Source organism: Marmota monax, unplaced genomic scaffold (genome assembly GCF_021218885.2).
Source record: "Marmota monax isolate L192 unplaced genomic scaffold, Marmota_monax_Labrador192_F-V1.1 WCK01_AAM20220418_F8-fsc00079, whole genome shotgun sequence".
NCBI classification, from domain to species: domain Eukaryota; kingdom Metazoa; phylum Chordata; class Mammalia; order Rodentia; family Sciuridae; genus Marmota; species Marmota monax.
In genome coordinates, this window is record NW_026694099.1 from 962,847 (window position 1) to 977,433 (window position 14,587).

The window sequence follows — 14,587 nt, forward strand, 5'->3', positions numbered from 1 at the left end:
ACCCTTCTCTTCACCTCTGAGAGGCTCTCATATAACACACATACACATACACACACACACACACACACAAGTCTTACAAATTCCACCCTGTAACTATTTCTTTATCCATTCTCTCATCTCTGTTCCTTAAGGCCACTCTGCAGTGCAGGTCTTTACCACCCTTCAGAGTTTTCCTCCTTCACAGTTTTCCTTCTAATCAATTCTGATCATTTCAGCACCTCCAACCTTCTATGCCCCCACCACTGTAAAGTCAACAGCTTCCCTACCTTCAAGATCAAGCCCAACCTGTTCAGGCACCATGTAAAACCCTCTTCACCTTGGGTCACCTCTTCACTCCTCTCCCACCCCACATTCCAACCATACCACTACCTAGAATTCTCTGAACATTCTGTGCCTTTTACACCTCTACTTCTTTGCACATGCAGTTCCCTCTGAGAAATATTCTAGGAGACAGCTTTTTATCTTCAAAATTCACTTCAGACATCACATTCTTTGTGAAGTCTTCTGAAGCTCTCCTCCCCACAAAGATAAAGTTGTCCCACTTGCTTTTTATTTTATTTATTTATTTATTTATGGCTTGTTTGTTTATTTATAGTTTGTGCTGGAGATTGAAATCAGGGGCGCTTAACCACTGAGCCACATCTCCAGCCCTTTTTAATATTTTATTAGAGACAGGGTCTCACTGAGCTGCTTTAGGGCCTCGCTAAATTGCTGAAGCTGGCTTTGAACTCTCCATTTTCCCTCCTCAGCTTCCCCAGTTGTTGGGATTACAGGCATTTGCCACACCTGGCCCCACTCACTCTTATGGTGCCTCCAACAGTACACTTATTATATTCTATGACAATTATTTGTTAATATATTTGTCTCCCTCTTGGACTATGAGTTCTTAAATGGAAAAGACCATACATTATTCTTCTTTATTGCCTGGCACAAAGTAAAATAACTGCTATATAGTATGCCCTAAAGATAAGCTTTCTGAGGGAGGAAATGAAAGGAAGTTTTATATTAAAGAACTTCTCTTGCTAAATCTGAAGATTTAGCCTAGGTCTCCACTTAGGCTAACCAGAATGTCCTCGTAGGTCTCAGTGTCTGGCTAACCAGAATGTCCTCGTAGGTCTCAGTGTGGACTTGTGGTATATATTTAAGACAGTTCTGGTAGAGTGAAGAATGTACTGTGCTAGGAACTTATGAAGCAGTGGTTAAAGGAATAAACCCATAAACATGCATATGTCACTAAATTCTAACAATCTTGGTCGCCCTTCTGAACCTTCTTCCATATCTCCATGTCTCTCTGAACTTATTAAAGATAGAACAAAGTCCAGATATGCAGTATATCTCATTATCTAACCATGACCACTGAGGAGAAAGCCAAGCAGCAAGAAGAGGAAAATGCTTACAAAGTAGTCAAGAAAGAAAATAATTTTAAACATAGTAATAATTAGTACTTCACACTTGAGTCATGATTTGTGGTTTTGTTTCCCTCTTGGACTATGAGTTCTTAAATGGAAAAGACCATACATTATTCTTCATTTGATTTTTTTTTTTTTTTTTTTGATGATAGTGTCTCACTATATTGCCCAGGCTGGTCTCAAATTTGTGGATTCAAAATATCCTCCTGCCTCAGGCTCCAGAGTAGCTGAGACTGTAGGCATGTGTCACTGTACCCAACCTCACGAATTTTATTTCATTCTCACAGCAACCTGGAAGTAAATAGTCATAGTGCCTTGCACCAAGATCATACAACTATTGAGTCCACGCTCAAACACAAGTCTGGTACATTCTTCACTCTACCAGAATTGTCTTAAATATATACCACAAGTCCACCCACAAAACCCCATGCTTTTTATTCATTAGGGAGCTTGGCAGGCTCATGACAGTGGCTACTCTGCATGAGTTCTTGCAAGGGTGTACACTGTGTTTGTATGTATATGTGGGTATTCAAAGGTTTGGATACATTTCTTCTCAAATTAGAAGAAGCTGATTAAAAGGGGATGAATGGTGAAGGTAGGAACAATACCAGAATCAAGGAACAACAGATGATAGAGATGACACAGATAAAAACCAGAAAAGAATAAAGCCTGAAGAGCTATAATCAGGCCAGCAGTCAGAGATCACTGAGGAAGTAAACATTCTTCCCTACCCCAATGGCCTGGGAAGCCCTCATAGTCATACAAGAATTGACATGTATGACAATGATCTTTACTCACAAAAAGAAATTTCAAATTAGCGGTGCACACCAGTAATCCCAGTGGCTTGGGAGGCTGAGACAGGAGAATCGCAAATTCAAAACCAGCCTCACAACTACGAGGTGCTAAGCAACTCAGTGAAACCCTGTCTCTAAATAAAATAAAAAATAGGGCTGAGGACGTGGCTTGGTGATCAAGTGCCCTTGAGTTCAATCCCTGGTACCAAAAAAAGAAAAAGTCAAATTAAGAAAACAGAACTCTGGTGCCAAAGGTGATGCAACCATCTTTAAAATATTACTTATATGGAATTATCCTTCTCTACACAAGATATGTAACTATATATCCACATTTGAGGAGCCCCTAAACCAACAGAGCCTGATATTAGTTTCACCAGTGCACAAGATTATCCACAAGTGATTAGAGAAAAATTACAGATCACATTTAAGACCTCAGGGTGAAACCCTCTTGCTACACAAAGCAGTGCCTTCCACCACCACCCCAATCATTGCCACGTGTGACAAACATCCATACACAGAGATGAGTTTGACCTATAAACATGAACACACAAAACACAGGAAGACCCATAAAAGAGAGACAGTTCTCTGAACAAAAGTAAAAATAGGGGGACTGGTGAGGAAAGTGAGTAAATGGGGTAATGAAAAAATTGAAAGAGAAGAAAATGTGGGTTTGATAGGAAAGAGTTGATCCAGTGAGCAACTACAACTATTGACAAATTCTTGCACACCCCACTTCTGCTGCTGCTGTTCTTTAAACTGACAGAATGTTTGAGCTTCTTCATAGAAAGGAGATCAAAGGCATCTCCAAGGTCCTAGGGTCTCCAAGGCTGGAAATACATCTTTCAAGAACAGGGGCACCTGAGCGATGGGGCTATAGAGGATCATCCTCTCAACACTTCCAATATGGCTTTGCTAAATATTCAGATCTAAATAATATTTTGCTAAGCACTACAAAAATAATAATAATATTTAACATATGAGGTGGATTGAAATGACCATTTTAAAACTCTAGCCCACAGGAATACTCATGCAAGCTGCCTACAAGAAACCCACTTTAACCAGGCAAGGTGGCACATGCATATAATCCCAGTTACTCAGGAGGCTGATTCAGGAGAATCACAAATTCAAGGCCAGCCTTGGCAATTTAGTGAGACCCTGTCTCAATAATAAAAATAAAAGAGGGCTAGACAAATTGCTCAGGGGTAGAGCTCTCCTGAGTTCAATCCCTAGTACTACCACCAAAATAAAAATAAAAAAATAAAAAAAAAAACTTACCCCATCAATGAGACTGAAAATAAAATGATGGAAAAAAACATACCATACACCATATAAATGGAAAACAAAAGCAAGTAGGAGTAGCTATACTGATATCAGATAAACTTCAAAAACTGTAAAAAAGCTGGGAATAGTGGCACGTGCCTATGGTCTAAGTTACTCAAGAAACTGAAGCAGGAGGGTCACTTGAGCCCATATCAAGGCCAGCCTGTGCAACATAACAAGATCCTGCCTCAAAAAAAGAAAAACCATAAAGAGACAAGCATACTAAATCAATCAATTCAACAGGAGGAAATAACTACTGTAAGTATTAAGCACCAAGTTATATAAAGCAAGCATTATTAGATCTAAAAGGAGAAAGATAATCTAATAATAGTTGTGGACTTTGATGCCACAACTTCAACACTTTCATCAAAGGACTGATCATCCAGACCAAATAAAAAATCACCAAAGAAACATTAAAATTAAACCATGCTATATTATTAGACCAAATGGACCTAACAAACATGTACATAACATTTCATCCAATAACTGCAGAATTCTTCTCATCAGTACAAAAAAAAAAAAAAAACATGCTCCAAGATATACCATATATTAAGCCAAAAAACAAGTCTCAGCAAATTAAAAAAAAAAAAAACTGGAAACATAGGATGCTATGGTTTAGATGAGAGTCCCCCAAGGTCTATGTGCTAAAGATTTAGCCCTATTGGGAGGTGGTAGAACCTAAGAGGAGGTCTTAGGAAATCTTCTGGTCACATGGGGCATGCCCTTGATGGAGATATTGGGAACCTGGCTCCTCCTTGTCCTCTCTTTCATTCTGGCTGTGAGGTGAATAGGCTTCTCTACTATGTGCTCCCATCAGCATGTACTGCCTCACCGTAGGCCCAGAAGCAACAGGGCCAACTAAACCTATAAAACTACAAACCAAAATAAAACTTTCCTCTTTTTAAGTTGATGTCTCAGGAATTTTATTACAGTAATACAAAACTAACCCATGGCATATATCTTCTCTAACCAAAATAGAATAAAACTAGAAATCAACAAGAAGAACTTTAGGAATTACACAAATTCATGGAAAATTATAATATTATCTTGAAGGGCCAATGGGTCAATGAAGAAAGTAAAAAGATAATTTTTAAAATTTATTAAGTAAATGAAAATGAAAACAACATACTAAAACCTATGGGAGGGACTAAAGTTGTAGCTTAGGACTGGAGCTGTAGTTCAGTGGTAGATCACTTACCTTGCATGTGTGAGGCACTGGGTTCAAAACTCAGCACCACATAAATATAAATAAATATTAAAAAAAAACTATGGAATACAGCAAAATAACTAAAAGGGAAGTTCACAGCTATCAGGGCCATCATAGAAACAGAATGATTTCAGCTGGGTGTGGCAGCACATGCCATAACCCAAATAACTCAGGAGGCTGAGGCAGGGGGATTGCAAGTTCAAGGCCAGACTTGGCAATTTAGCAAGACCCTGTCTCAAAATAAAATTAAAAATGGCTGGGATGAAGCTCAGGGGTATAGCATCCCTGGATTAAATTCCCCAGTAACAATAAAAACAAACAAACAAAAACAGAATGATTTCAAATAAACAACCTAATGACACAACTCAAGGAACTAGAGAAACAATGACAAATCAAACCTAAAGCTAGTTGAATGAAAAAATAAAGATCAGAACAGAAATAAAGTAAATAGAGACTTATAAACAATAGAACATATAATGAAACAAGAGTGTTGTTGTTGTTGTTGTTTAATTTATTTTTGCCACACTGGAGACTGAACCCAAGGCCTTGCACATGCTATGTGAGTGCGCTACCATTCAGCTACATCCCCAGACAATTCAAGAATTGATTTTTTGGAAAGATAAAATGTGCAAACCTTTAGCTAGACTATCCAACAAGAGTAGGGGTTGAGGGAAGACCCAAATACATAAAATCAGAGCTAAAAAAAGGAGCCAGGTACAGTGTTGCACAACTGCAATCCCAGCAGCTCAGAAGGCTGAGGCAGGGAGATCTCAAGTTCACAGCCAGCATTAGCAATTTATTAAGATCCTAAGCAACTTAGCAAGATTCTGTCTCAAAATTAAAAAAAGGGCTGGGGATGTTGCTCAGTGGTTAAGTGCCCCTGGGCTCAATCCCTGGTTCAAAAAAAAAAAAAAGAGAGAGAGATTACAACTGATACCAAAGAAATACAGAGGATCATTACGGATTATTATGAACAACTATAGGCCAACCTAGAAGAAATGGATAAATTTTCAGACAAATAGAACCTACCAAAATTGAACTATGAGGACATAGAAAACCTGAACAACAACAACAAAAAAGATTGAGTCGACAATAAAAGTCTCCTAAAGAAAAGCTGAATCGGTGGCATTGCTACTATATTTTGTAATACTTTTTTTCCCCAGTGCTAGGGATCAAACTCAAGGCTCACACATGCCAGGCAAGCATCCAACCACTAAGCTACTTCCCCAGCCCTGTGCCAAACTTTTAAAGAACTAATGTCAGTTATTTTCAAAGTATTCCAAAGTATTAAGAGGAAAACCCTTCCAAATTCACTCTATGAGGTCAACATTACCCTGATACCAAAACCAGACAAGAAACATGCCAAAAATGAACATAGATGCAGAAATTCTAACATATGAAATCCAACAGTACACAAAAAAAGATTATGCACCACAATCAAGTAAGATTTATTCCAGGGATGGAAAGATGATTTAATATAGATACATCAGTATACATGATAAATCACATTAACAGAATAAAGGATAAACCCCATATGATCATCTCAATGTAGAAAAATCATTCAATAAAATTCAACATTCCTTCATGATAAAAATCCTCAGAAAAGTAGATATAGAACACAATAAGGACCATAATTGACAATCCACAGCCTATATCATATTAAATAAGGAAATGCTAAAATTATTTCCTCAAAAAATCAGGAAAAAGAAAAGGATGTCCACTTTCACCACTCTTAATACAGTATTGGAAGTCTCAGCCACTGGAATAAGGCAAGAGAAAAAAGTAAAAGACATCAAAATAAGGAAAGAGGATGTCAAATTATTCTTGTTTGCTGATGACATGATTTTACATATAGGATACATATAAAGATATAAAGACAGGGATGCAAGGTTGGTTCAACACATGAAAATCAATAAACATAATACATCACATCAGTAGACTTAAAGACAAGAATCACAGTATTATCTCAATAGATGCTGAGACAGCATTTGACAAAATACAGCATCTCTTCGTGTTCAAAACACTAAAAAAATTAGGTGTAGTAAGAACATACCTCAACGTTGTAAAAGCCCAAGGCTAACATCATTCTAAATGGAGAAAAATTGAAAAAATTGGAATAAGACAGGAATATCCCCTTTTACCATTTCTATTCAACAAAGTCCTTGAAACTCTAGCTAGAATAATCATGCATGAAAGAAATTAAAGGGATACAAATAGAAAAAGAATAATTCAAACTACCACTATTTGCTGATGACATGATTCTACATTTAGATTTTCCAAAAAATTCTACCAGAAAACTTCAAGAACTAATAAATGAATTCAGCAGAGTAGCAGGATATAAAATAAATACCCATAAATCAAATGCATTTCTATACACAAGCAATGAATTCACTGCAAGAGAAGTTAGGAAAACAACCCCATTCATAATAGTCTCCAAATAAATAAATAAATAAATCTCTTGGGAATCAATCTAATAAAAGAGGTGAAAGATCTCTACAATGAAAAGTACAGAACACTAAAGAAAGAAATTGAAAGACCACCTCAGAAGATGGAAAGATCTCCCATACTCTTGGATAGTCAGAATTAATATAATGGCCATACTACCAAAACTGTTATACAGATTTAATGCAATTCCTATAAAAATCTCAATGACATTCTTCATAGAACTAGAAAAAGCAATCATGAAATTCATTTGGAAAAATAACAGACCCAGAATAGCCAAGGCCGTCCTTAGCAAGAAATGTAAAGCTGGAGGCATTCAAAATATTAAAACTTAAACTATACTACAGAGCAATAGTAACAAAAACAGCAAGGTATTGGGACCAAAATAGACATGTAGACCAATGATACAAAATGGAAGACAGAGATAAACCCATAAATACAGTTGTCTCATACTAGAGAAAGGTACCAAAAACATACATTGGAGAAAAGACAGCCTATTCAACAAATAGTGCTGGGAAAACTGGAAATCCATATGTAGCAGAATAAATTCGAACCTCTATCACTCACCCTACACAAAAATCAACACAAAGTGCATCAAAGACTTAGATGCTGGAAGAGAGACCCTGTGCCTAATAGAAGAAAAAGTAGGCCCAAATCTTCATTATGTTGGCTAAGGAACTGACTTTCTAAACAAGACTCCTAAAGCACAAGAAGTAAATCAAGAATCAATAAATGGTATGGGTTCAAACTCAAAGCTTCTTCTCGGCAAAGGAAACAATAATGTGACGAGACAGCCTACAGAATGGGAAAAAACCTTTACCATACACACCTCAGAAACAGCACTAATCTCCAGGATAAAGAACTCAAAAAACTTAACACTAAAAAACAAATAACCCAAACAATAAATGGGCTAAGGAACTGAAAGACGCTTCTCAGAAGACATACAATCAATCAACAAACAGATGAAAAAATGTTCAATATCTCCAACTATTAGAGAAATACAAATCAAAACTACTCTAAGATTTCATCTCATTCCAATCAGAATGGCAATTATCAAGAATACAAGCAATAACAAATGTTGGCAAGGATGTGAGGAAAAAGGTACACTCCTACATTGTTGGTGGGACTGCAAATTAGTGCGACCACTATGGAAAGGAGTGTGGAGACACCTCAGAAAACTTGGAATGGATCCACCATTTGACCCAGCTATCCCACTCCTCTGTTTGTACCCAAAGGACTTAAAATCACCATACTATAATGATGAAGCCACATCAATGTTTATAGCAGCTTAATTCACAATAGTTAAACTATGGAACCAACCTAGATGTCCTTCAACAGATAAACAGATAAAGAAAATGTGGTACATATACATAATGGAATATTACTCAGCCTTAAAGAAGAATGAAATTATGGCATTTGCAAGTAAATGGATGGAACTAGAGAATATCATGCATATTATTTCACTTATGAAATAAGCCAATCCCAAAACCCAAAAGCTGAATGTTTTCTCTGATAAGTGGATGCTGATCCCTAATGGGGCAGGGGGAGAGGAAAGAATGAAGGAACTTTGGTTTGTGTAGAGGAAAGTGAGGGGAGGGGTGGGGTTATGAGGACAGAAGGGACAGTAGAATGAGACAGACATTATTACCCTATATACATGTATGATTACACTACTGGAGTGACTCTGAACCATGTATAACCAGAAGAATGAAAAGTTGTGCTCCATTTGTGTACAATATGTCAAAATGAATTCTGTAAAACATATTAATTAATTAGTTTTTTTAAAAAGGATATATAGAGAAGGATACAAGGATAAACTCAAAACTCCATCAAAAAACTTAGAACTGAAACAAATTCAGTAAGGTTGCAAAGTACAAAATCAATATGCAAAAATCAGTAACATTTTAATACACCAATAACAAAATAGCTGAGGTAAATCAAGAAAGCAATCTCACTTACAATAGCTACAAAAAAATAACAAAACAACTAGAGAATGATTTCTACAATAAAAATTACAAAACAATTATGAAAGAAAATGAAGAGGACTCCAAAAATGGAAAGATATCCCATATTCATGATTGAAGAATATTTTTTAAATGTTCTTACTACCCAAAGCTATTTATATGCAATTCCAATGCAACTCCAATCAATGCAACTCCATTCAGAATAAAAATGACCTTCACAGAACTAGAAAAAAAAAATCATAAAATTAACATGGAACCACAAAAAAGTCCTGAATAGCCAAAGCAATCCTGATCAAAAAAGAACAAAGTTAAAGTCAATACAACACCTGACTTCAAAACACATTACAATATTCAAAACATATTACAATAACAATATTGTTATTACAATAACAAAGCTATAATAACAAAATCAGCTTGGTACTAGCTTAAAAACAGCTAAAAGTTCAAAGGTACAGAATGAAGAACCCAGAAATAAATCTACCTACTTACAGTCAACTGATTTTTGACAAAGGTAGTAAGAACATACATTGGAGAACACAAAATTACTTGACCTCTTTCTTTCACTATGTACAAAAATTAACTCAGAAATTAATCCAAAGACTTAAATGTAAGATTCATTCAAATTACTAGAAAGAAAGCATAGGGGAAATACTCCAGAACACTGATCTAAACAAAACTTTTTGCCAAAAAAGTACAGGCAACAAAAGCAAAAATTGACAAACAGAACTATATCAAATTAAAGAGGTTATTACACCAAAAGAATCAACAGCTTGAAAAGACAACCTACACAATGGAAAAAAATATTTGCCAACTATTCATCCACAAAGAGAGTATTTCCAGAAAATATAAGGAACTCAAACAACACAAAAGTAAAATAATAATATGAATAAAATTAAGAAGCAATAAATGGGATGGAGTCAAACTAAAAGGCTTCTTCTCAGCAAAAGAAACAATCAATGAGATGAAGAGAAAGCCTACAGTATGGGAGCAAATTTTTACCACATGCACATCAGATTGAGCACTAATCTCCAGGGTATATAGAACTCAAAAAACTTAGCACCAAACAAACAAACAACCCAATCAATAAATAGGTTAAGGAACTGAACATATGCTTCTCGGAAGAAGATATACAATCGATTAACAAATATATTGAAAAATGTTCAACATCTCTAGTAATTAGACAAATGCAAATCAAAACAACTCAAAGATTTCATCTCATTCCAGTCAGAATGGCAGTTATCAAAATACAAAAAACAATAAGTGTTGGCAAAGATGTGGGGGGGAAAGGCACATTCATACATTGCTGGTGGGACCGCAAATTGGAGCAACCAATCTGGTAAGTAGTATGGAGATTCCTTAAAAAACTTGGAACCACCTTTTGACCCAGCTATCCCATTCCTTGGTATATACCCAAAGGACTTAAAATCAGCATACTACAGTGATGTAGCCGCATCAATGTTTATAGCAGCACAATTCACAATAGCCAAACTGTGGAACAATCTAGATGCCCTTCAGTAGATGAATGGATTAAGAAACTATGAGATATATATACACACACACACACACACACAATGGAATATTACTCAGCAATAAAAGAGAATAAAATTATGGCATTTGCAGGTAAAGGGATGGAGTTGGAGAATATCATGCTAAGTGAAGTAAGCCAATCCCAAAAAACAAATGCTGAATGTTTTCTCTGATAAGTGGATACTAATCTATAATGAGGGGGAGCATGGATGGGATGAGTGAAGGAACTTTGGATTGGACAAAGGGGAGGGAGGAGAGAGGGAAGGGGCATGGGGATAGGAAAGATGTTGGAATGAGACAGACATCATTACCGTAAGTACATGTATGATTGCACGAAGGTATGATCCTACTTCGTGTACAACCAGAGAAGTGAAAATTTGTGCTCTTTGTGTACAATTAATCAAAGAGCATTCTGCTGTCATGTATAACTGATTAGAACAAATTTTAAAAATTAAAAAATAATAATAATATAATTTTAAATGGATGAAGCCAGGCAGGGAGTCCTGAACACCTGAAATCCCATCTACTCAGGGACACTGAGGCAAAAGAATCACAAGCCTAAGACCAGCCTTTAATTTAAATGCACAAATACTCTATCTCAAAATAAAACTAAAAAGGATAGGGTATGTAGCTCAGTGATTGAGCACCCTGGGTTCAATAAATAGCACCCCAGGTTCAATACCCAAAACTGAAGAAAAATAAAATTTTTAAAGAGGTAAATGACCCAAGTAGACCTGTCTAAAAAAAAAAAAAAGGAAATACAAGCTGCATGTGATGGTGCACAAATGTAATCCCAGCTATTCAGGAGGCTGAGGCAGGAGAATTGCTAGTTTGAGAACAGCCTTGGCAATTCAAAGAGACCCTGTCTCAAAATAAAAAACATAAAGGGGTATGGCTCAGTTGTAGAGCATCCCTGGGTTCATTCAGGTACTGAGAAGGAAAAAAAAATGCTAACAAGAATACAGAGAAAGGAGGGAAATTCTCATATGCTATTGATAGAAAAGTAAATTAGTATAGCCATTATAGAAAACAGTAAGCAGTTTCCTCAAAACTAGCAATAGAACTATCATATGATCCAGCAATCCCACTATTGGGCACTGGGTATACCAAAGAAAAAAAATGAAATCAGTATGTTGAACAGACATCTATCTGCACTCCCATGTTTATCGCAGCACTGTTCACAACAGCCAAGACAAGCTAGATGTCTATCAATGTCAGCAGGAGCACACACTGCAGAATTATATATAGAATAGAGCTGGGCATGATGGTGCACACCTATAATCCAAGTTACTCAAGAAGTTGAGGCAGGAATATTACAAATTCAAGACCAGGCTGGGAACATTAGCGAGACCCTGTTTCAAAATAAAATAAAAAGGGATGGGAGCATAAGTCAGTAATAGAGCACTTACCTACCTTGAGTTAGGTCCTGAGTTCAATGCCCAATAACCCCACCCCACCCCACCCAAAAAAAAAAAAATCTGTTCTTTTAAAAGACATGACAAGGGCTGGAGTTGTGGCTCAGTGGCAGAGTACTTGCCTAGCATGTGTGAGGCCCTGGTTTTGGTTCTCAGCACCAAATATAAATAAATTAATTAATTAAATAAAGGTCCATCAACATCTAAAAAAAATATTAAATAAATAAATAAAAGTCAACAAAACTACTAGCACTTTATTTTTTAAATTTTTTATTATTATTATTATTATTATTATTATTATTATTATTATTATTATTATTTTGGTACCAGTGATTGAACCCAGGAGCACTTAACCACGGAGTCACATCCCCAGCTCTTTTTATGTTTTGAGACAGGGCCTCACTAAGTTGCTGAGGCTGGCCTTAAATTTGTGATCCTCCTTCCTCAGCCTTCTGAGTTGCTGGGATTACAGGGTTGTGCTAGCCCTTCTTATTTGGTTTTGAGATAGGGAGAATTCAAGCTGCCCAGGCTGAATTCAAATTTGAAGTCCTCCTGCCTCAGCCTCTCTAGCAGCTGGGATACAAAGCACCAATCTCCACACTCAGTCAAAACTACTTCTCGGGCTGGGATGTGGCTCAAGCGGTAGCGCGTTCGCCTGGCATGCGTGCGGCCCGGGTTCGATCCTCAGCACCACATACAAAGATGTTGTGTCCGCCGATAACTAAAAAATAAATATTAGAATTCTCTCTTTTTCTCTCTCTCTCCCTCTCTCACTCTCTCTTTAAAAAAAAAAAAAAAAAACTACTTCTCTTGAAAGAGCAAGAAAAAAATTCAGGAAAAGCACACTAAATGCTAATAGGCTTAGCATGAGAAGTTGGAGAAAGGTGAGTTGCTTGCTTTCATTTACACTGTGGTACTGTTTGAAACACAAAGCATAGTTGTTTTTCTTTTTGCTTGCTGGGGATGAACCTGGGGCCTCCAGCATGCTAAGCACGCACCCAACCACTGAGCTACAACCCCAGCTCACAGTATACATTAATTTAAAAATCACAAAATAGGTGTTATCAAAGGCATTCCTTTCCAATTCCTTGCTTCCTGCCTGGATCCACACACCACCCCTTAGCCCAGTCCTCCACACCACACTCCTCCCCAACCCCACTTACAGATGCAGGCAGCCGCCAGCAGGCGGCCAGCGACATAGGGAGCACTGCAGCTGGGGAAGAGAGGTTGCACCATGTAGTTGGCAAAGGTGATGGCAATGATGGCCTGGCCGGTGGGCTCAATGATGAGCAGGGAGGTCCAGAGGCGGATGAAGGCAAGCAGTCCCCCAAAGGCTTCCAGAATGTAGGCGTAGCTGGCCCCAGATTTCTTAATGGTGGTGCCCAGTTCCGCATAACAAAGGGCCCCAAAGACAGAGAAGAGGCCCCCAACAGCCCAGATGACCAGGGAGAGGCCAAAGGAGGCACTGTACATGAGCACACCTTTGGGGGAGACAAAGATTCCCGAACCAATCATGTTCCCCACAATAAGGCAAACGCCATTAAGTAGTGAGATCTCCTTCTTCAGCTTTATCTGCTGGGCTCCTGGGCTGGCCCCATGGCCCAAAGGAGAATCATCAGCCTCTTGCTGGGAGGCCACTTCATATTTGATGCTGTCAACCATGGTGGAGGAGAGGAGAGCCTTCACCAGCTTCCTGGCATTGCCCTCTAAGGAAGAAAGATGAGAAATATGGTGTAATTGATAAATGTGTAGTTCCCCACCCCTTACCCTACAGGGGCCAGTATGGGCAGCCCACCCACCACTCAGAGACCTCTCTTTTGCTTCCCACCTTGAAAACACCTCTTCTTCTGGCTGGCTCATCAAAATGACCCCAACTTGAATTTTTAAAAGGGAAAGCACCTGCCTCTTCATTATGATGATGCAGCCCAACTCATTTTCCAAGTAGAAAACTAAATCCTGGTTTTGCCTGAGCCAGCTGTAACACAAGACTAGTAAGTATGAAGGCAGTTTGGCAGCTCCCAAGTATAATTATAGTGGATTGACCCTGAGTTTTCAGACGTATCCAAAAAGTCTATCTTCTCTCTAATTTCAGTCTCACCTATCACCTGTGCTGAGATGCAACCAACCCTGCAAGCAGCTACTCTGTGGGATCTCCTCACAATGCTGTTCTCTTCCCCAAAGACACTCACTCTAGCAAATCTAGAGGCTTCAGAGCTTTCCTGCTAGAAACTAACAGCCATCTCCCTGCTCAAGGAGCATCCATTAACAACCCTCAGCTGGTGAATTCATCCCTGCCCAAACCCAAGCCACCCCACCCATCCTGAAAGAAGACAGACTTCTTTATGTTTTTCCTTTCCTAGATCCTTTTCCCAGTCTCTAGCATTCCAAGCCTCTCCTCATATTGGCATAGTTGTATCACTCAAAAATGTATGAATGAGAGATGGTGACCCAAATATACAGCAGAACCTAGAAATGAAAGGAGGAAGCTTCCCCTCTCTCCCCTACCCCT

General features: G+C 37.9%; 1 protein-coding gene across 6 annotated transcripts in view; it reads right to left on the bottom strand.

The window, feature by feature from the left end:
* Nucleotides 1-14,587, bottom strand: part of Slc7a7 (solute carrier family 7 member 7) — a 62,925-nt gene that overhangs the window by 31,094 nt on the left and 17,244 nt on the right. For all 6 annotated transcript variants that reach the window (XM_046465120.2, XM_058585785.1, XM_046465117.2 and 3 more), the window contains exon 2: nucleotides 13,242-13,784. In XM_046465120.2, the coding sequence (XP_046321076.1) occupies nucleotides 13,242-13,740 (499 nt within the window). In that variant the 5' untranslated portion in view covers nucleotides 13,741-13,784. The remainder of the gene's footprint in view (nucleotides 1-13,241; nucleotides 13,785-14,587) is intronic.